Consider the following 20410-nt stretch of genomic DNA (forward strand, 5'->3'; position numbering starts at 1 on the left):
TATCGGCCTGTAGATTGAAATGCTATTTTAGTCGATAATAAGGTTTTTGATGTTAACTAATCTAAGCATCTTCATAAAATTATAGTATACGATGGTAACATTAGCAGGGCCTTAGCAAGAACGAGGATTAATGCTTCGCGGGAAAGTATAACATACAACCATCCCTCCGCTCCACTACTCTAGCTCAAGAGCAGTCTAGGTTAGCACTATCTCCCGGCTGTGCACTTTGTTCTTGAGCAGAAAAAGATCAAATTGGCTGACTGCCTGTTTTCTCTTGATTCAAGGAATCCAAATCAGATCCAGATTACAAACAAGCCAATATGCGCTTGTTCAATGCGACCTTCATTCAAAGCGGATCAATATTAATCTGTTGCTCTGCAGTTCGAACGGGAGATACGAAGTATCGGGCTAGCCAGGTCACAAGGCTGAGAGTCATGATTCTCAATCAGACGGTGGTTGGTTGTCCTGTAGGCGAAATTTGAATAAGTGATGAATGGTATTCATGAGCCAAATACATCAGCTATAAAAAAACCTTGAAAATTAGTGTGAAGATAATCTTTCCAGACCAAGTTCAGGTACTTTCGCAAATGACGCAAATCCGTCCAGAAATCTTTGGCATCTTTATGTCCATCACCATGGACATCTAAACACTCTTGCAGTAGCTTTTCCCACTCCGCATCCCAGCATCACCACAAAGAAATCAGTTCAACGGCTGCCTAAGCCAAGGTAGTTATTACAGTACTATATCCTATTAATCTTGCTGGTGGCAAGCAGGCACTACACCCCCGAACTAACTATAGCCCTGCTCGCCCGCGCTGGATCCGGGATCGCGCCGTCTGTACTCCGTATCCGGTTTAGCTTCTCGGTACCTGGTTTGGCGTTTTCCACTAGGCCTGTTCGGGATCTGCTGTCTTCCACCGCCCGTCTAATAATAACATCCAGCATCTACATAAAGCCGCGGTGCATCGCTGAACAACAACTCCTTTGTTTCCAACACTCTTTTTCTCTTATTTCTCCCATTTCTTGTTTCCTCCGGCGCCGCCCCCTGGTCGGCTGATATAGCGACCTGCCAGCTAAGATTTATCCTAGTCTATTAAAGAGATCCTTCTAGCGTTACTGTAGTTTTCCTGCCACTGAGGTGCTGTTTCTGGAAGGTCGGCATTTCTGCATTGATGATAGGCTGGGACGGGTTTGAGTAAAGCCGAAGCCGGCCCCTATTATATATCTTCTCATGAGAGCAAGACTGCAGGCGTAATTCAATTCTCCAACAACTCCCTTGGTTTCGAAGAATGTCTCGGGACTATCATTCGCTTTCTATGCTGAACCGTCGCTTACTTCGGGGGGAGATCACATATTCTGCCGCAAAGGAACGAGATTCTAATATCCTCCATGAGTTGGGATACAGGGATCAGAAGATCCGATATTTTACCCATCTGTACCGAAATCGCAAGCTAATCAAAGCAAGTGTAGTCCATCATCTCGGCCTCGCTTCCACAGACACCTGTCAACTTGTTGATGTGGAGCATTGGATACATGGCAGCTTCAATGTTTGCATCCGAGTTGATGTTGATTGCCAGGGACGGGGTCCTGGGAAACAACTGATTATCCGATTTCCCTTGCCCTACCGGATTGGGGAGAACTGCTGCCCAGGTAATGCAGATGAGAAGGTGCGCTGTGAAGTCGGAACCTACGCATGGCTTCAAGATAACTGTCCAGCTGTACCAATTCCACAGCTTTATGGATTTGGCCTATCTACTGGGCAAACTGTATGCCTTCCCTTTACGTCCTTTCTAATAAGAAATGTTACTCATAGCCCTAGTTCACCTTCCTCGATAACTTGCCTTTTATTCCCCGCATCATCCAGCGGGTGCGCCGTCGCTTGTTAAGTTGGTTAAACTATCCGACCCCAACCCTATACGTTCAACACCAAAGCAGAGATCAGATCATGCTAGGCACACCCTATCTTTTGATTGAATATATTGATCCATCGAGAGGGCAAATGCTTTCTGAAACTTGGGAGGAAGGGCGCCACAATATTGAATTGCGCACAAACCTCTTCCACGGGCTCTCCCGCATTATATTGAATTTAGCATGTATTCCATTACCAAAGATCGGGTCCTTCGTTCTGGATGAAAAGGGTTACTTGAGTTTAAGTAACCGGCCTCTTACCCTTGAAATCCTGCAACTAGAAAATGAGCACATTCCAGTTGACATGCCGCAAAATACTACTCATTCCACTGTCGACGCTTATATCAATGACATACTTGCATTCCATGAAAGTCGACTTCGCCACCAGCCTAACGCAGTTAATAATGTCGAAGATGGTTTCTACCAGACGTCGGCATTGATGGTTATGAAAAGTGTCTGGTCTTGCTTTTTTCGCCGCGATCTCCATCGGGGCCCATTCTTCCTTAGTCTCACTGATCTTAACCAGAGTAATATCTTTGTTGATGACAACTGGAATATCAAGTGCCTTGTCGATCTTGAGTGGGTGTGCTCTCATCCAGTGGAGATGATTCACCCTCCATACTGGTTGACAAATCAGGCTATCGATTTAATCAACAGGGATGACTATGAAATTCTTCACAAAGAATTCATGGAAGCCTTCTCAAAGGAAGAGATGAAGATCAAGCCACCAGTCTGCCTCTGTCCTATTTTGCAGCAGGGATGGGAGAGAGGAACATTTTGGTATTCTCTTGCACTTAGTAGCCCCACAGCGTTATTCAAGATATTCTACGACTTTATTCAACCCATGTTTTCTAAGGTTCATGATGATCCAGCTTTCTGGCAGATCACTATGCCCTACTGGACATTCAATACCTATGGATTTATTCAGCACAAATTAAAGGACAAGGAGCAGTATGATGCCTTGCTGCGTGAAGCATTTGAATCCGGTACTTCTCAGGGCTAGGGTATACAGAATCTAATCATTCTCGCTCGCCACCTTCATGCTTCCTTACTTCAACACCTTGCTCCTTCCTTTTAAAGTCCGCTACTGCACTCTGAAGGTTCAGAATAGATTGCCCCCCCCCCCCCCCCCCCCAATGTTCTGCTGTGCAGCGTTGCCTGAAGAAGAGAGTTGATTGAGCGTCTAGGCGTCCATCTTCATAGCCACATTTGCTTCTTCGATTTTCGCATCGTAACTCGAATCCGAGCGTCGGTCGGCCATTTCAATCGAGTTAAATATTTCTGTTGGGCCGTCTTGGGGTTATGTCCCTGTCGGTAAGCTGGCAGAAAAAGTCATTCGTAGTCCTATTATGGGAAGGCAGAGCACTCACATGTATGTAATACAGAGGATCTAAACAGCAAAAAAGAATGAGCACAAGAATAAGTTCTCGAATCCTGCGGTCTATCGACGCGAAAAAAACGAGGGTACGGGCGGGATAGATAGGGAAAGTGGAAGAAGGTAAGGATTGACTGGACAGGCACATGCCCCAAACTTCACTCTGAAACATCCATGTTCAGGTTGAACCTGATGATCAAACAATGGCCCAACATGTCCGTGCAAGAGGGGGTATAGTTCCCCGTATATAAGAAACAGATGCCGTGAAATCTCAAAGATCCCGCAGCTAGTTTTAAAAGAGCTTGAGCCCAAAGTCATGATGATCATGTCATCATGGTAGCAATGCGCTCCGTGGATAAGGATAGCTGGGATCAACCACTGAAAACGAACATCTAGAGTGGTAGAAAGGCTTGTATTGGTATGGATATAGAACATAATCCTATTTCGAAGTGGTTGCAAGCCAGCCGTCAACCATATATAACCCAAGACCTGATCATTTCTGCATCCATCGTGTCGATAGTAACGTTGTGTTGGGTAGTCGGTCTAATACTCCAATCGTGTTGGGTTAAAACACAATCGACGAGTGGCCGCAAATTGCCTTGCCGTCTGATCTTTGATTGCTAGATCTAGAAAAGGGGGCTGACTCCGGGCGCGCCTTGGTCACCTAGCGGCCGCGATTCAGTATTTGCCGGCGGGAAGAGGTATTGTCCTGGCAGTCGAGAGAGATGGTGTTTCGACTCTCAACGATCAGGAGAGGAGAGTCGTGGGAATAGCGCATAATTCCATGAACAGGCAGAAGAGACTTTTGTAATCCGGGGTGCTGTTGTCGGCCATCTGAAAAGGGGAAGCAATAGCTTGAGATAACTGCGTGGTTGCAATAGAAAGTAAGTAGTAGTACTAGTTGGGCACTAGTCTGCCTCAGGCCATAAGGCGGGTGGAACCTGGCCCGTGCACCACAGTCCGTGCGCAAGTTACGCCTGTATTTATCTTTCATTACCTTTACCGTCTATCGATACATACAGTAATACAGATACTTCTAACTACAGTACTAACTTAATATCTATTTATAATAACATCCCTTTTACTGGTCATTAAATTTACTTTCAATTTGATTGAAAGAGATCATCCTATAGAAAAAAACCATCTTCAGAAGTCAGGAGGGAAAGAAGGTGAAATTCAAAGCAAAATTCAAAGCATTTACTGCTATTTATATATTTATTTTACATACTAGCGGTTTTTTCAATTTCCACGCGGCCAGGTGACTTGTGGGTAGCGTGACCCGCTTTCAATATCGATGCCACCTCCTCCGTACTTCCCTACTCCGTACTCTGTACCCTCTCGTCTTTGTTAGAATCGGTCGCTAGTAATCTGTTATTCAGAGATGGAAGGAACGCGTTGAAGCGGATCCTAGCGATGTCCAAAGTTTGACATGTATGTACTGTACATCCAATGGACATCATCTTCAACTTATACGAAATGTTCTTAGGGATCAAAGCCATCTGAGCGTACTTCGGAACGATTCCTCAAGTGTTTACTGACAGACAACTGGTATTTCGGGGGCACAGTCGGCCACGCATCAACCCCATCGAGCAGCGCAATTGCCATCCCCCCACTCAGATGCATTTCCAGATGGCAATGAAGCAAAAAGGGACCCGGGTTGATGACGTGGTATCGTACTGCTAACCAGGTGCCCAATGGGCCCTCTGCGGCCATAGTGGAGAACGTGTCTCGCATCTGGGGATGGTCGAAATTGAAGTTCTCCGGGATCACTTCCATTGCCTCTGCGACGGAGGAATAAGTGAACGGTGTATTACCGGACCCGATCACAAAGTACTTGTTTGAGTGTTTGTGCATTGGGTGAGGGGGCTGATTTCCGGATGTCAGGTTGAAAACGATATCGATCCATGTGCCGTTGAGAGTGGTGACGTGGTTTTCGTAGGGGATAGTGCTGCGGTTAAATAACGCAGGTTCAAGGGTCTCATACCGAAGCGAGTAACTCGAGTTCCCCAGAGACCAGCGGTATGAAGCGTGGTAGTGATCGATATTCAAGATGACTGTTTGGTCAACTGTTGTGGCGGGGAGTTCTACAGGGAACGGAACGACGAGGGACTCGTTCAAAAAGACCACGTCCGGCGACGTTCCATTGCCAACCTCGGTGATGTACGCTCGGGATGATTTCTTTCGAGCCACCGCACGCGATGTATACGACATGATTCCCGTTCCGTTGATAACCTGATTGACTCCGGTATTTGCCGCACGGATTGTATAGTTCCCAGCAAGTTGATCTAGTTTGACGAGCACCGAGTATCGGGCTCCTGTAGGGATTTCAACAGCTTCAACCCGAATAGGCTCGACATACCGTCCATCGATTGCATAAATATACATCGGATGTTCATCAATAGAGAACATAATTATCGCGGCACCAGCCATACTGATCACATCGAAACTAATATAGCCGAGAAGGGGATTTGCCTCTATAATCTCCGTGGGTCCGTTACCAGGGGTACACCCTTCGACGAATCCCTTCGGTAGCACGCTAGGATTGCGAGGAAACGTGCCGAGGATGGCATCCACCGGAGGGAAACATCTAGCACTGTCAGCTCTGGCCCGCGACCGAATAGAAGATCTGCCTACCCCAGATCAGTCAAGGTATAATTTCCAAGAAGGATCCTCTGCCCAAAGGTAGCGAGGGAGTCAATCCTCTCCTGGGGGAGACACCATGCGGAGCCTTTCCCATTGATCAACACAGCATTTGAGCATAGGTCTTCACATCCGGACTCCTCTTCTGCCCGTAAAATAGTCTCAGATATTAAAAACCGCCAATCTGAAACCAGAAGGGGCTGGGTCCGAGCTTCCGCCTTGACCATTGCCGCAAGTTCCAGAGGATCCGTTGTGATCAAAGCGAACGGCTTCTCTACCGACTTATCGGGTTCGACATATATCGCGCCGTAGAGACCATCAATCAACTGGGCCCGGCTATGAGAATGATACGCGTACGACCCGTAATCCGCTGCCGTCCATTCATACAGAAACCAACCACCCGGTTGGATAAGATCTTGCGAAAGACCTGGAACGCCATCCGACCACGGCGTGCCTAGCTGAGCAATACCTAGACAACAGGAGAAAAGAAAAGAAAGAAAACAAGTTAACAAGAAGTTCCCATGTCAAATTCAGCTGGAGAGTCTACCATGAAAGTGAACTGTCGTCGCAAACGGCATGGCATTGGTCACGAGGAATTCAACATCGTCATATTGCTTCAATCGAAGCGTAGGACCAGGAAATTGCCCATTCGATAGAATAACCTTGCGAACAACACCCGCGACCTCTCGATCCTCCCATGTGAGGGTCAAGTGAAACCGAACGACTCGACACGAGGCCCATTGTGCAAAGCAAAAGAAAGCAAGCAGGCCCAAGCCGCTATACGCCCCCATCATGGTCAAAACGCGAGGCAGAGAGGAACAGAATAGAAAAGGGGGGGAGGGCCACGGCTACCTGATGAAGACGGCCAAAAACACCAGAGAATCGAACTATTTATCGATAGTCTGTCACCTGGACTTCCACAAGGGGACAAAAATGACATTCAATCGAATCATTGAGCCTTCTGGATTCATAATCCTTAAGCCCCCCTCTCTCCTGCTTATGGGGGAACCCTAACCGAAGCTGAGCTGATGCTTAGGTAGGTCTCTTTGGTTCCCTCGCAGGGGTCAAGATTTGTTGTGAATGGCCCAGCCCATGATTACAACCTGGGAGATCTCCACCATCGTGGTGCGGAAAGAGCCACCACCATGATGGTGCGGAAAGAGAAGCAGCAAACGCGATTGGCGAATTCTAACTTGTAGGTATGTTATGTTATGTTATCTTCTACCTACATGAACGGGAAAATATAGAGAACAAACAATGATTTGGGTTCGGCCTTGGAAAGCACACGGCGTCAGTCAGGCTTCTCGTCTGTCTAGACCAACTAAGCGACTTATCCAAGAAAGAACACCTCCCTACTACGCCAACGACAGATGTTGTTATTACGCATGTAATATGCGTCGCCAGCAAAAAAAAAAAAAAAAAAAAAAAAAAAAAAAAAAAACATCGAAGGAAGCGCGTAGAGGAGTATCTAAGTGAGTGCTCTCCGTAGGCAGTCGATGCAAAGAATTATTGGCCCGGCCCCTATCCTATATGTGCGCCTCAAAAATCCAGAGTCAGCCCAGGCTGTAGCTTGTCAGACCACGCGATGAAGCTATCTTTTACCTTCTTGAAGCCTAGGAAGGGATGGCAAAAACCTCACGCTTGGCAAATATTGAACTGAATGTCCGGTCAAGTACGCCGTAGACTCCGGCAAAAGGCCCGAGAAAAAAAAAAAAAAAAAAAAAAAAAAAAAAAAAACACACAAGATCTAGTCAGAAAGTCGGATTAAAAAGGCTGTGCGATAGGATAGGATATGAGGGACGGCGGCGCCGATAGTTGAAGGAGGGAGAAGGAATAAGCTCGGAGTCCGAACGACAACCCAAATCCTGGCCGGTTCCAGGAATAGAAGCATGAAATTTCGGTACATCTCAAGATCACCGTGCTTAGAGCCGTAAATGGAGAGAAAAGGTTTTGATTTATATACCATATATATAACTACCACACACTGGCTTAAGAAGAGATGAAAATTAGGGAGCTAAATGAAGAAAAGCAATTCCCAATGCACAACAACACCCGCATCTAAAAAAAAAAAAAAGAAAAGAAAAGAAAAGAAAGAAAGGAAAGAAAGATCATCCTCATATCAGTCGTAAATCAATCCTAGCTAGGTTACAATTCATGTCGTTCGTGATCTTCGCGTAATGGTTCGTCGTCCACAGGGTCGCCGTTGATTATGGAAAATGCTGGGCAGTGAACTAGCTCCCTTTCAGTAGCCTCTGCAGGTTGTACAGGCTGCTCACGGACGGCCGGTTCGCTTTCCACAACAACGGGTTCAGTCTCCGTAGGGAATGGTTCACGTGGAGCAGTGGAATCATTCCCGTCGGTAAGGGTGTCGTCAGCTGCAGGTAATGGATTTCCAGAAGCAACACATTCCGTCTCAGTAGCAAGCACGTCGCTTTCTATACATTGTTCAGTCTCTGTAGGTAATGGCTCATCCGGAGCAGTGGAATCATTCTCATCGGTAAGGGTGTCGTCAGCTGGAGGCAATGGATTTCCAGAAGCAACACATTCCCGCTCAGCCGCAAGAACCTCGTTTTCTATAGGTTGTTCAGACTCTTCCACAGAAGCAGACTCGCTTCCAGCAACAAGGATTTCACTTGAAGTTGGTGATGGTTCCTCAGTCCCAACCGCACGAGTTTCAGAGGTTGAACCCGTTGGCCAGACTTCTGAACTTGACAGTATTTCAGGAATAGAGGTAGTTATAATGCTCTCCACCATCTCAGACTGGGTGACAGACTGGATAGCGGAGCTTGTAGGGTTGACCCAAGCTGGGGGTGGATGCTGGTCTAGTGAAACCATCGAAGGGGAAGGAGCATCCTCCAATATATCCAGGGGGAATGGTCTCAAGTGCGACGTTGTGGCGCCAGGTTTGAAATTCAGTGCACTGAAGACCACAAGAACACTGAGAATTGCAATAGCAACATTACGTCGGTCGCTTGCTAGCACGCGGATGTAGTTTATTAGTAGCGTCTGTAAAGCGATCTCTTCTGACGGCTTCGGAGAGTAAGTAGTCGCCTCATGGTCTTTTGGAGATTTAATCACAGTGGACGACAAGGAGAGAGATCTCTCACGACTTCGAGTGACATGCGAAACATGCTGCTCTCTTAGAAGAGGAGATGGCGAGTGTGCACGTACGGAGCGGCTCAGGGTAACATCCTCTGGTTCCTGCAGCAACGGAACTGAGAGGCAATTGTCCATATGTGACGAGTCGTTCTCCATCAGTCGCCGTTCCAACTCTGCTCTGACATCAGACGGAAGCCAGAGACCAACCTCCACGTCCACCTTCTCCATCTCTTTCCAGGCTGCAGCCCACGCGCCAGCCCTCATCAGCCCATTGGCTGCGAAGACCTTGATTTCCCATTTCCTGGTCATTTCGTGTCGAACCACGCGGCCGCCGCAATCGAGGCATTTTTCCCCTTCATCTTCGGTTCCGCTGTCATCCTTGGTCATACGGTCTTCTCCGTCTGACTCCGTCTCATCGTGGCCAATAAAGTGGCCGTGGTCGAGTCGCGGACGCTGCAGCTCAAGACTCTCGAGTAGTCGCTCCTCCAGCAAATCGTACATATCCTCTGGATGTGAGATAAGCACACCGCGATCCCGGAGTACACCCGATCCGATCTTCTCCTCCAGCAACTTCCACCGTTTCCAGTACACGGGCGGAAGAATCTCTCTTAGAGTCTTCTGATCCCGATACCCGGAAAATCCAGGAATAGGAAGTGACGGCGGGAGCAAAGTACAGTGCAGTAAAACAAGCGGATATTCCTTCTTCACCTTGGGTTTCCCCGCCGCTCCAGTAGGCGAGTAAAACGGGGACCGTTTCAGCGGCGAAGAGCCCACAGAGCGAATAGACACATCGGAGATGCGCTGTCCACCTCGACGTTTAGGCGGAGTCAGGTAGTCATCATCCCCTTCATCCTCAGTATGCATCTGCATTGCTCTCACCGAGCTCGGTTTTCGAAATGTTCCTTCGCGCTGCCCGAGGGCATGAATCGAACGCACGTGTGCTTCCATTTTGCTTGGGCTGTGATCATCCCAGGGCTGATAAGTATAATCGTGCATCCCTCGTGTATTCATTGGTTTCACCACGTCCGGTAGGTTTGTAAGCACGGATGCAGGCATCGAGGAAATCGAAGTATGGCTGGAGGCTCTTGATCGTCGGTGTATAAACCCTCCGCCATCCATATCGCCGCCCATCGGATCGCGGGGGGATTGGTGAACGGAGGACCCTGAAGAGTTGTACCCGCTGTCCTGTGCCGATGTCTCATTCAAGATGCCTTCGTTGTGCTGCAAGAGCTTTTGCGAGAGTAGTGATGGCGGCAGTGTGTCGGGAGGGATTCCAAAGTCATTTGTGGGGACCCCTGTTTCGAACATTCTTGTGTCATTCGTATGATCGAAAGCCTGGGCTTCTAGCAGCATAAGTTTACCAGAAAACGCCTAGCAGAAGGCTAGAAGGCAGAAATTAAAAATATCAAGGGCTATGTTATCCCCCTCGAACAATAACTATCGAAGCTCGCGATAGGCCGTTGGTACTTTGTTGGGGTTTCCTCACCGCCCTGTCGTGCCGGGCAACCAAACATGTGACCAGCCAAGCTTCGGGAAGTATAAATGTAGTTATTATATAGTTATTATATAGTTATATATTGTTGCCATCAAGGACAGATGAATATCCAGGAATAATTAACCTTTTTTTCTTTCATCATATCGACATGGGTATGTATGCAGATGGGACATCCATAAAGGCAGGCATCACATAAAAGGCTGTAGACTTTTCATCGCACATGAAAGACAGACCAGCGGATATAGGTAGAGGAAAGGACAAAAATACGATGACAACGCTAAAGTGCATATCGACTCGACGCTTTATGAAGACTGAAAAATGGATGTACAAACCGCTGGAGAAAAGAGACCCGGAGCCCGCTCTATGTGAGTCGAAGTAGAAAGGCCCAACTGCCGGAAGACACCAGAAATTATAAATGATAGCAAAGTAGGCATGCTGGACATAAGTACGTGGAGGCTGAAAGGGTGCGTCAGGGGAATATCGAGTTCTTATGAAGGGGGCCGAGGAGCTCCATCATCGTGACTCATTAGTGGAGGATAGCTTTGGTGATCACCAGCGAAGAAGCTGAGAACATCTTGAGGGAGGTATTCTAGCCAAGGGAGGATCTCCCCATTAAAGGCAAAAGGAAGTTGATCTTGCTCTTGAAGGGAGGACATATCAATGTCTTGGCTTTCAATCAGCATATCACCCATCGGTGGATTCATGTGAAGATCTGGAGGTCGCGATGCGAGGTGACTACCACCAACTTGGCGGTCACCTGCGGAGGGCATATTGTAATTATATGACGCTGCTTGAGTGTCAAGACCGGAGGATGGGGATAGGATATTCGGATTATAGGATGGTTGGGAATTCGAAGGTCGAGAGGTGGCATTAGGATAAGGCGCATTCAGCCCCAGGAGGAGGCCTGCATCGGAGGTGGAAACTCGACCGGGGGCATTTAGTGGCGAGAACCTCTCGGGGCCATGCACGATAGAAGAGTTTCGACCTAAATTGGAGGCACCAGATGACTCCATTTCTCGAGGGTAGGACCCCGAGTTTTGCCCAACTCCTGACTGGACCGGCAAGTGGGCGTAGCTATGACTATACTGAGACGGGTATGTCGATTTATCGGAAATAGGCCCAGCTGGGGTAGCAGGCATCTGATATAAGAGACTGAGATTTGGCTGCGATGAATTCGTAGCATTGGTAAGGGCCCAGCCAATAGCTACAATAGCATTAAATCGACGTGCCATGGACGGGGGTGTTAAGATTGATATCTTACCTTGGCTTGGATCTATCCTTGGTGACCGTCTACTGTCTACTGAAGGATAAGCCCCGGTTAGTGGCCCTTCCGTGGCATTTGTCGGACCGCTCGGTGCATTCGTTTGTCGCCAGTTAGGCCCGGGCAAAGGTTGCACCACAGGTATCTCTGCCGCCCCTTCCATCTCTTCCTCGGTGTATAACAGTGGGTCAACGATTCCTTTTGCCTTCTGGTCTAAGACCGTCAGAATATACTTGCTGCCCTCCCAATAGGTCTCGATAGCTTTTAAAGCCTTGTAACACCTTTGGTAGTTTTCCTTTGCGGCAGACGCAAGAAGAATATGCTTGGCGGTAGGCTTACGGTCAGATCCATTCGAGGAATCCATGCTGGGCATAACGAAACCACTTGTTTGGTTGGCTAGCAGCGGCTGGCTTGGCGGGGAACCGGATCGCGACGAGGGGGACGAGTAGTAAGCGCTCTCCATAAGAAAGGCGCATGCGGCTATATACATTGGCTGGCTAGTGAATGGGTTGCCGATAAAGCTCTTGCCATCTACCAGTTCAGAGAAGGACAGGATATCCGCGATGGTTTTGGCGGAAGACATCGAAAGTTCTCTGCTATTCGGGTATAGATGCTGAATTGTTCCTCCGAAAGAATTGAGTAAAGTAGGTTGATGTAAGAGTACAATGACGGTATGAAACCACTGGAAATAATAAGCATCAAGCAGTAGGGGTCGGAATAGAACCTGGCTAGGTCTTACAAAATGAAGGAGGATAAAATTCGTTCCTTCCTTGGCTTTGACGTAGGCTTGGAAGTTTGCTGCATTAAAGTGAAGCTTGGGGGATAGCCGTTGATAAATGCCTGTATGAACGCATGGTCAGAACACAAAGGAGATAAAAAAGCAACAGGCCGTACCTGTCAAATCACTTTCCATTCCAGCAAGTCTTTTCAAAGTCTCTGGAGTAACATGGTTGACATCCTGTATCCCGTTGATAAGATCCGTAACTCTCCCATACAAGTGGATGATGCGGATTAGCGGTGGAAATGGCGCTGGCCAGCCGTTGAGAAGTCGTGATTCTGACTGTAAAGGGAAACGAAGTTCTATGTCCTCATCGCGCAGAGTCACAGGTCGTCCAGTTCCGGACGAAATCACTCGATCGAGGAAAAATATGCTCCAAAATGCGTCTACTCTCTCCCGCTCCCAGGCACGTCGGTCTTCCACCTCTTGTGATTCCTTTGTCGAACTGGAGTTGGTTAGAGGCTCATCATACTGGTCCTCCCTTAGCTTCGATGCCTGTCCCGTCACAACCGCGCTTGGCGTCACTCCAGTCCGACCATAGCAATATTCCAATCCCTGTAGCTTCTGCATGCCGAGATCCTGGGCCATACGAATGGAAATGCCTAAATACATCCACAAGCCACTGTCATGATTAGAACCGAATTCCTCGTAGGCCAGCAACAAACAGGCTTGAACGACAGAGAGTGTGGGACAAGATAGAGAGTCAACAAGAGCACTAATTGCTCGGTGGGCAAAGGGTTGACCGCGATCAGACTTCTTCAGATCTAGCTGGGGTTCTGAGTCATCGATTAGCGTAGCTTGAGGAGGACTCAAGAGAGGATGAGAGGAGAACCTCGCGGAAAGCGCGCAGACAGCATCGACTAGCATGGTGTCGACTTTCTTTTCCTTTAAATCACGGAGGAACCGCTCGCGCCGCAGGAATGGAAAGCTACAGCCTAGGTGGACAAAAAATAAGTCACAAAGATGAGTGACTAGGTTACTGACAGGTAACGAGTCATCCCGGTCATAGAACGGAATAGTGTTGGCGTCCCAATTATCGTTAGTATCAGCAATCGAATTGAGATTATTTGCTCCCGCACTAGGGCATTTAGGGCTCCGTAAAGGAGACATTGAATCTAAAGATAGAAACTCCAAGTCAGTCAATCGAACGAGATAATATCGGAACAGAAGATCTTCGACAGTATTCCACGAACAAGGAGAGAAGGTGAAGAATACGAACCTGATGATAGCGACGCATTACTCTTCCGCGAACCTCGTACCTGGACAACCTATGCGCTGGGTTAGCACATATAAGCTAGTCGCGCAGAAAGTAACCAACCATCTGTTTGAAGCCAGGAACAATGGCCGTAGGCCCGAAATATCTAAAATAGGGAACATATGTACGACCACCGGAGCTTAGGGAAGTGCGATCTAACAGAGGCAAAATCAGCAGGGTCCAACACCATGAGAAACCAGATTTTTGCACAACATACTGCTTTCCGGACTTTCCCCAGCGACTTGTTGTTCAGACTCTCGGGTCCGCACGACGGAATCCTTTGCCAGGCCCTTCAAATCCAAAACCTTGGGCGCCTCGGGGGACTGAGCGAATTTCTCATTCTGTGGTATTGGGGGACGCTGGAGCAAGTCTGGTGAGCGACATTCAGCCTTTGGGGCCCCGCGGGGGGCAGTCGATTCGTTTCGAGTGGGTTGAACCGGAGTCGACGGGGTGCGGGAAATAGTTTCGGATGGCGCTCGGGCAAGGGTTGTAGGTTCACTATACCCCAAACATACATGATTGTAGTCGGAGCAGGTTTTGCAAACTAGTTGAGAATAACGAAGATATAAGCTTGCTGCACATACTTGCCCAAGAGAGAGAGAGAGAACTCCTTCTTACCTGGTTGCTCGCCCGAGCATCGTATCTTGCGTTTGCGACAAGTGCGGCACCTACACGAAGGCGCCCAAGGCATTGAATCAGTCATCGCAAAAAAAAAAAAAAAAAAAAAAAGGCACCAACTTGCGAATAAGCCTCGGGACGGAAAGTACTCACGCAGCGTTCACACGTCGTCGCTTTGTCTGAGGCTGTCCATCGGTGGAGACGAAACGAATCTGTCGCGGCGGGGGAACATGACTACCGCCGTTCTTCTGGGGAGAAGGATGGCTCATCGCGAGCAAGATATCACCCGTAGTCACCACACATTAGGCATCTGAACGGTCTAAACTTTTGTCGAAGATTTCGAAGAATATCGTGCCAAGGCAAATAATTTAAGCAAAGGAAACCACGATAGGAGGAATTAAAGGACGAAGGAAAACGTAACGGGGGAAGTGTCTCGACGGTAGAAACGGGTCAGACAAAACGTCCATGGGCGTTGGGAGTGAGTGGATTTGATATCCCACGCGGAGAACGGTGAGAAGCCGCGGACGGAGGATAATAATACCTTCTACCTAGTGAGTAGGTTATAGGACTTAGGTACCATCGGGATTATTATAATTATGATTATGAGATTTGAAGGGATCAGAGTCCAGAAGACTACCGAAGCAGAGTGCGAAAAAAAAGTCCAAGTGGGCGGCGACGGCGGTAGTTTGATTGGGGGGGGGGATTTGAGCTATGATAATTTTTCCCCTTCTTTCTTTTATCTGGGGAAGTTGGAGACGAGGTCCTATGATTGGGATCAATAGTATGATAGTGCTATTATCCCCAGATTTAGGCAGAAGTTCTGATGAGGAGGAGGAGAAGCAAAGACAAAGAAGATGCCAACGGAGAACCAAGGAGGCTGGAAAGATGAGGAAGGATGATGAAAACAGGATGGAAGAAGAAGAAGAAGAAGAAGAAGAAGAAGAAGAATCAATAGATAGAATAATAAGTATAGACAGTCTAGTTTGACCGCCTAGTTTTTCTATTTATTTTCTTTTCTTTCTAATTGAGATCCCTTGATCGTGAGAATGATGATGAATATTGAGAACCACCTCATTCTATGTCCCCCCACAAAATACTAATACAGACTCCTCTGTTATTTAAATATAGTCCCATACAAGAGAAAAAGAAATTGAGACTGTCAATAATAATAATAATAATAATGAACCAAAAAAAGGAACAAATTAACAATCCCCAGACTATCACCCCCAGCTCCACTAACTATAGTTAATCATCTCCATGTGACTCGCGCTGTATCCAATCCAATATTATATTCTTCTCGCCACGAGCTTAGGTAGTTAATAGTAGTTGAGAGCAGGATAACACCTGTCTGGATCGACATCTTCCTTTGCAACTTCGGTCCTTCTCCAGCTCCAAACGCACACTAAACCCAGGTATTGCAATTTATGGTCGGGCCAAGTCCGAGGGGAAAGCTGGAATTACAGGACTCTAGCGGGCTAGATAGATATGAAGCCGCCTACTCCGTACAGGGTTCTCCTTGGAAACCTTCCCATACAACAAGCTTTTATTGGAGTAAATATCTCATTTGTTTTTTCTAGTTCATGAATCCATCTAGCACTAAATTGAAGATAGATCAGCAATCCTTTCTATGTACTATCTATTACACCTCTCGCCAAGCTATGCTGGGTCTAAAAAGTCAAAACGGGTCTAGAAATTGGGCCTGGGGAGCTCAATCACATCGGTCGTCCGTCCATACGCGATGCCCCCCAGACGACTAATCGGTTTCAGAACCTTCAAATCGATCACGCTTTTCTCCTCGTTAATGGCGTCTTCTCGTGCCCAGAACCGAACACCCTCGATGATCGCTAAACACCCAGTCTTCTTTCCCGGCGTGGCTCTACTTTCAAACTCCTTCGTCTCCACCAGCTTCCCCTCAATTGACAAAATCGACTCCTTGACGCGGGCTGCCTGAACGACAGAGCTAGGCGCCTGGTGCAGTCCGGAAATCTCCCACTCGGAAACACCATACGGCGCATTGATGGCAGTAGCATTGGCGGCCTCGACAAAATGCTCAGAGATAATATTGACAACACACTCCCCCGTCTCCACGAGGTTCTTCAGACTGTCCTTGGCCTTCTCAAGCGATCCAGAAAACCCCACCACAAAAAGAGGCGGGTCATGGTTGACCACCTGGGCGTAGCTAAACGGCGCCAGGTTCGCAGTTTTCCCGTCCTTGGACCGAGTACTGATCAAGGCGATAGGACGAGGCGCAATCCCAGAAATGAGCAGCTTATAGTTGGACGATATCGGCCGCCCTTCTTCATAGGGGTCAATCTCAATGTGGTTCTTCTTCAGGCTTTCTCCGCCATCGTTTCCGCCATCCCCTTCCTTCCAGTCCGGCTTGGGGGGCTTGAAATACGTGGGCTCGGCATCGTGGTTCCAGGCCGGTCGCGCTGCCTGCACGTTCTCAAAGTCCTCCCTAACCTTGAAGTGCGCGGATGCGTTGATCATACTGGATTTCAGGCGCGATGGCGGGGAGAAATGCAGGCTGGGAAGATGGCGTACTCGATAAAGGAAGTGGTCGGTCTGTGCTACTACTGGCGCGCAAATCAGCATTTGGTCCATCTTGACCTTGTCTGTTCAGAGACTTACAGTAAGTGCAGTGGAAGTGTGCGAGAAGTGCGCGAAACTGCTAATCCTAGGGAAATGCAATGCATGTCAACTTGAGTCTTTGTATCTTCTACATTATTAATAAAACCCAGATGCGGAGCTCGGATTCCCCTCTGATAAGTCGGGCTCAATGGAGGGAACTGTACTGTAATTCCACGGCCTTTTTGCTGCTTGCTTCGCGCACATCCGTGGAAATATAAGCAGGAAAAATCAGTGGAAATACAACCCCACTACCGACTCCCGGCCCGATCAGTTGCTTCCCCCTCCAAAGAAACCCCGCAGTGCCTCGGGATATGGGTCAGAGAGAATCAGCTCTCCTTTCTTTTTCGTATTACTATGATAAAAATATGACGAAGAAAAGAGCGGCCTTTTCTCGCCTTCGACGTCGCAACTACATTCGATTAGGTATCTAGGTAGTTTAAGGGCTGTAGCTCGCTTGGAGGCCAGTGCAACTAACCCCTCAATTGGCGCAATCACGACGTATCCATATCATCGCCAGATACCTGGACTTCCACAGCTCTTTCTCCCTCGATAAGCATCCTGAGCAGCAACTCCACGCGTAAATGTTATAAATTGCTACAGCTCCATTAGTTAGAGGATTATTATAAATCAAACTAACTAACATACCCCTTTGGCTTCGTTTTGAAGAGATCAATCATTTGTCAGCCTTGGGATACTAACTACTAACTAGTAGTTATTCAAACTAACCCTCCGACTAAGTCTCCGGGCCGTTGCGCGACGTCCCGGAGATAGGATTAGAGAACAGATTACTCCGTACTAGGCATTGGCATTTCACTAAGCGATTCGTTCGATAATTATCAATCTATAAATCCCTCGGAGACTTGGGGATTCTAGTTCAAGTATGAAGCAGATGATCTATATAAAGCAGGCCGGATACCACTGACATTCTGCTTTCACTAGACTCAGAGCAAAAGACATTCAAGGGAGATCGAAATGGCCCAGCCGGATTACGAGGTTTTCAAGCTTGGGGACTGGGAGCTCCAGAGCAGCGAGAAGCTCATCGACGCTCATATTGCGTACAAGACGTTTGGGGATCCGAAATTGCCTGCCATTGTGTATCCGTCGTGGTTTTCCGGATGTAGGTCACTCTTCTTTTTCCCCTCCTTTTTTGTTTTGTTTTTTTGTTTTGTTTTTTTTGTTTTTTTTTTTTTTTTGGGATAGAACATGATAAGTTATTCTTCTATCCTATTCTATCATGTTGCCAGGGATGCTGACGGACTTGGGATCCAAGCGCTTGCGGATAACTTCTGGTTAATCGGGGAGGACAAAACGCTCGACCCTAAAAGGTACTTCATTATCGTCACTGCGTTGTTTGGAAACGGGCAATCGACTTCGCCGTCCAATTATCCCGTTGAAGGGCCGTTCCCCAGATGCTCCTTCTATGATAACGTTCGGGCCCAGCACAAGCTGGTTACCGAGCACTTTGGGATCCAGCACCTTCGTGCCGTTGTTGGATGGTCGATGGGGGCGGCACAGGCTTTCCAGTGGGTGACGCAGTATCCCGATTTCATGGATTTGGCTGTACCGTTTTGTGGCTCGGCAAGGACGTCTCTACATAACCAGGTGTTCTTGGAAGGCATTAAGAGTGCTTTGTTAGCAGTCAAGGGAATTCCCTCAGCTGGCTTTGGCGAGATTGGTATTCTCGAAGCAGGGCAGACGGTGCGGACTTGGACCGACAAAGAGAAGGAGTGTGGGTTGAAGGCGTTCGGGAGAGGTTATGCCGGTTGGTAAGAGCTAGGCCGTTTTGCTTGCCATTCTGTTGCTCATTCTAACACTTCGAGCTAGGGGGTTCTCTCAGACATTTTATCGGGAGAAGTTGTATGAGTCCGTGTTGGGGTTTAAAGGTCTCGAAGACTTCATGCAGAATTTCTGGGAGAAATGGGCGCTGTCAAAAGGTAAATTTACCCCGTCAGCCGATGTGCTTAGCCTTGGATACCAACTCACCTCCTTTTTTATAGACCCTGCCAATCTTCTGGTGATGATGCAAACATGGCAAAGCGGAGACGTGAGTAAACAAGAGCCATACAACGGCAATTTCGAGAAAGCGATGGCCGCGATCAAAGCCAAGATCTTGGTGCTGCCCTCGAAAACCGATCTTTATTTCCCGTAAGCTGTACTTCGGTATTCAAAGCACATAAGCTGACACTCTCGGATTAGACCAGAAGATTCTGAGTATGAAGTGAAGTGCATGAGCCCAGGAGTCGGCACCCTCGACGTCTTTCCCTCTATTTGGGGCCGTAAGTACTCCACGATCATCATCATATCATAACTAGTTCCCCCAGAGCTAACACGCGTATCACAGATTGGGCTGGCGGTCCTGGAGACAGCAAAGACGATGTGAAATGGCTTGATGACCTTATGTCCAAATTCTTCCAGGAAAACTCTCTCTTGACCGTCTCGGATATTGACCCTAGCAAACATATGAATTAGCATGAGTACGAGAATCAGCTGGGAGACAAAGGTTTATTATTGCGTCATATCAAACCACAGAGAGCTTTCAGAAGGACGAATACTATCTAATTTTTTCTCAGCATTTGAACCCCCATAGGGTATGCACATATGTTACAGAATATAATTACCCACTAAGTAGCCACCAACTGTTCAGACAACGCTCTCTACACCTCCTTATAAGAGGTCTGGTTTGTTTCCAGTACATGTGTAAGGCTTTTTCCTTATCATCACGCGTCTTTGGTTGTTAATCCAGCATTCTGGAAGTGCATTTCTGCATCTATTTTCCTTCTTCGCACCTACAACATCGACGAACCACTGTAGGAAGAAATCGAATCCTTAACCAGGATTGTCTGCATACAGTGAGAGTCGAAACCGGGTGGTGGCAGAGGCAACTATTGTATAACTGGGGAGATATACCCAACGAGTGGGCAAATGTGGACTCCCTTATATAGAAAGGTTAATTACAGAGTACTATACTAGCAACCCAGTTACTGTGGAATGTACTCCGTGCACCTACAGTGAAATTTCAAAAGCTCTTTATTCAGTGGTAAAGTGATAAGCTGGTAAAGATACTTTATTTGACAATATGAAATTGTCGTGTGAATCGAAGGGGTGAAACGGAATAGAAAGGAAAACGAAAAGCTGTTTTTCTTCAACTTAATTACGGATAGCGAGGTTTCTTGGAGTGAAGGTAAGTAGCAGTTCTCCTGTGAATACACTTGCCCTCTAATACACCTACGGCTCCTCAAAATCATCAATTAGTCTGAAACACACATAGTCACTGATGCGACTCGAGCCATTCAAGTTCACTTGCCCCCATTCCATCTCATCCATGTCCTGAATAAATTTGTTGATATGTT

At 47.6% G+C, this 20410-nt stretch overlaps 6 protein-coding genes across 6 annotated transcripts; 2 read left to right on the top strand and 4 right to left on the bottom strand.

The window, feature by feature from the left end:
- Positions 1-1289: 1289 nt before the first annotated feature.
- On the top strand, positions 1290-2911 carry P175DRAFT_0433956 (uncharacterized protein; the record flags this gene model as incomplete). Its single annotated transcript, XM_040893628.1, has 2 exons — positions 1290-1766; positions 1820-2911. 2 exons carry the CDS (start codon positions 1290-1292, stop codon positions 2909-2911), a joined length of 1569 nt encoding a protein of 522 aa, XP_040754316.1.
- A 1707-nt stretch (positions 2912-4618) lies between these two features.
- P175DRAFT_0514909 (multicopper oxidase) lies at positions 4619-6717 on the bottom strand (the record flags this gene model as incomplete). The annotated part of the gene is made up of 3 exons (XM_040898827.1): positions 4619-5870; positions 5918-6392; positions 6471-6717. 3 exons carry the CDS (start codon positions 6715-6717, stop codon positions 4766-4768), a joined length of 1827 nt encoding a protein of 608 aa, XP_040754317.1. The 3' UTR covers positions 4619-4765.
- Positions 6718-8068: 1351 nt separating this feature from the next.
- P175DRAFT_0491335 (uncharacterized protein) lies at positions 8069-10330 on the bottom strand (the record flags this gene model as incomplete). Its single annotated transcript, XM_040895831.1, has 1 exon — positions 8069-10330. One exon carries the CDS (start codon positions 10328-10330, stop codon positions 8069-8071), a length of 2262 nt encoding a protein of 753 aa, XP_040754318.1.
- A 675-nt stretch (positions 10331-11005) lies between these two features.
- P175DRAFT_0491336 (putative C6 transcription factor) lies at positions 11006-14698 on the bottom strand (the record flags this gene model as incomplete). The annotated part of the gene is made up of 8 exons (XM_040895832.1): positions 11006-12460; positions 12518-12618; positions 12673-13671; positions 13776-13824; positions 13875-13966; positions 14029-14355; positions 14430-14479; positions 14583-14698. The coding sequence occupies 8 exons, from the start codon at positions 14696-14698 to the stop codon at positions 11006-11008; spliced, it is 3189 nt and encodes a 1062-aa protein (XP_040754319.1).
- Positions 14699-15947: 1249 nt separating this feature from the next.
- On the bottom strand, positions 15948-17146 carry P175DRAFT_0474580 (flavin reductase family protein). Its single transcript, XM_040895210.1, has 2 exons — positions 17061-17146; positions 15948-17005 (listed from the first exon to the last, which is right to left on the bottom strand). The coding sequence occupies exon 2, from the start codon at positions 16917-16919 to the stop codon at positions 16116-16118; it is 804 nt and encodes a 267-aa protein (XP_040754320.1). The 5' UTR covers positions 16920-17005; positions 17061-17146; the 3' UTR covers positions 15948-16115.
- Positions 17147-18032: 886 nt separating this feature from the next.
- On the top strand, positions 18033-19529 carry P175DRAFT_0430811 (homoserine acetyltransferase family protein; the record flags this gene model as incomplete). Its single annotated transcript, XM_040893446.1, has 6 exons — positions 18033-18177; positions 18331-18826; positions 18885-18994; positions 19058-19205; positions 19257-19336; positions 19402-19529. 6 exons carry the CDS (start codon positions 18033-18035, stop codon positions 19527-19529), a joined length of 1107 nt encoding a protein of 368 aa, XP_040754321.1.
- Positions 19530-20410: the final 881 nt, after the last annotated feature.

Source organism: Aspergillus ochraceoroseus (genome assembly GCF_002846915.1).
Source record: "Aspergillus ochraceoroseus IBT 24754 chromosome Unknown P175scaffold_2, whole genome shotgun sequence".
In the NCBI taxonomy this organism is placed as follows: Eukaryota; Fungi; Ascomycota; class Eurotiomycetes; order Eurotiales; family Aspergillaceae; genus Aspergillus; species Aspergillus ochraceoroseus.

Excerpts from the sequence above, each read along its gene's own strand:
- P175DRAFT_0474580 (XM_040895210.1), bottom strand. The coding sequence starts at position 16,919 with ATGATCAACGCATCCGCGCACTTCAAGGTTAGGGAGGACTTTGAGAAC.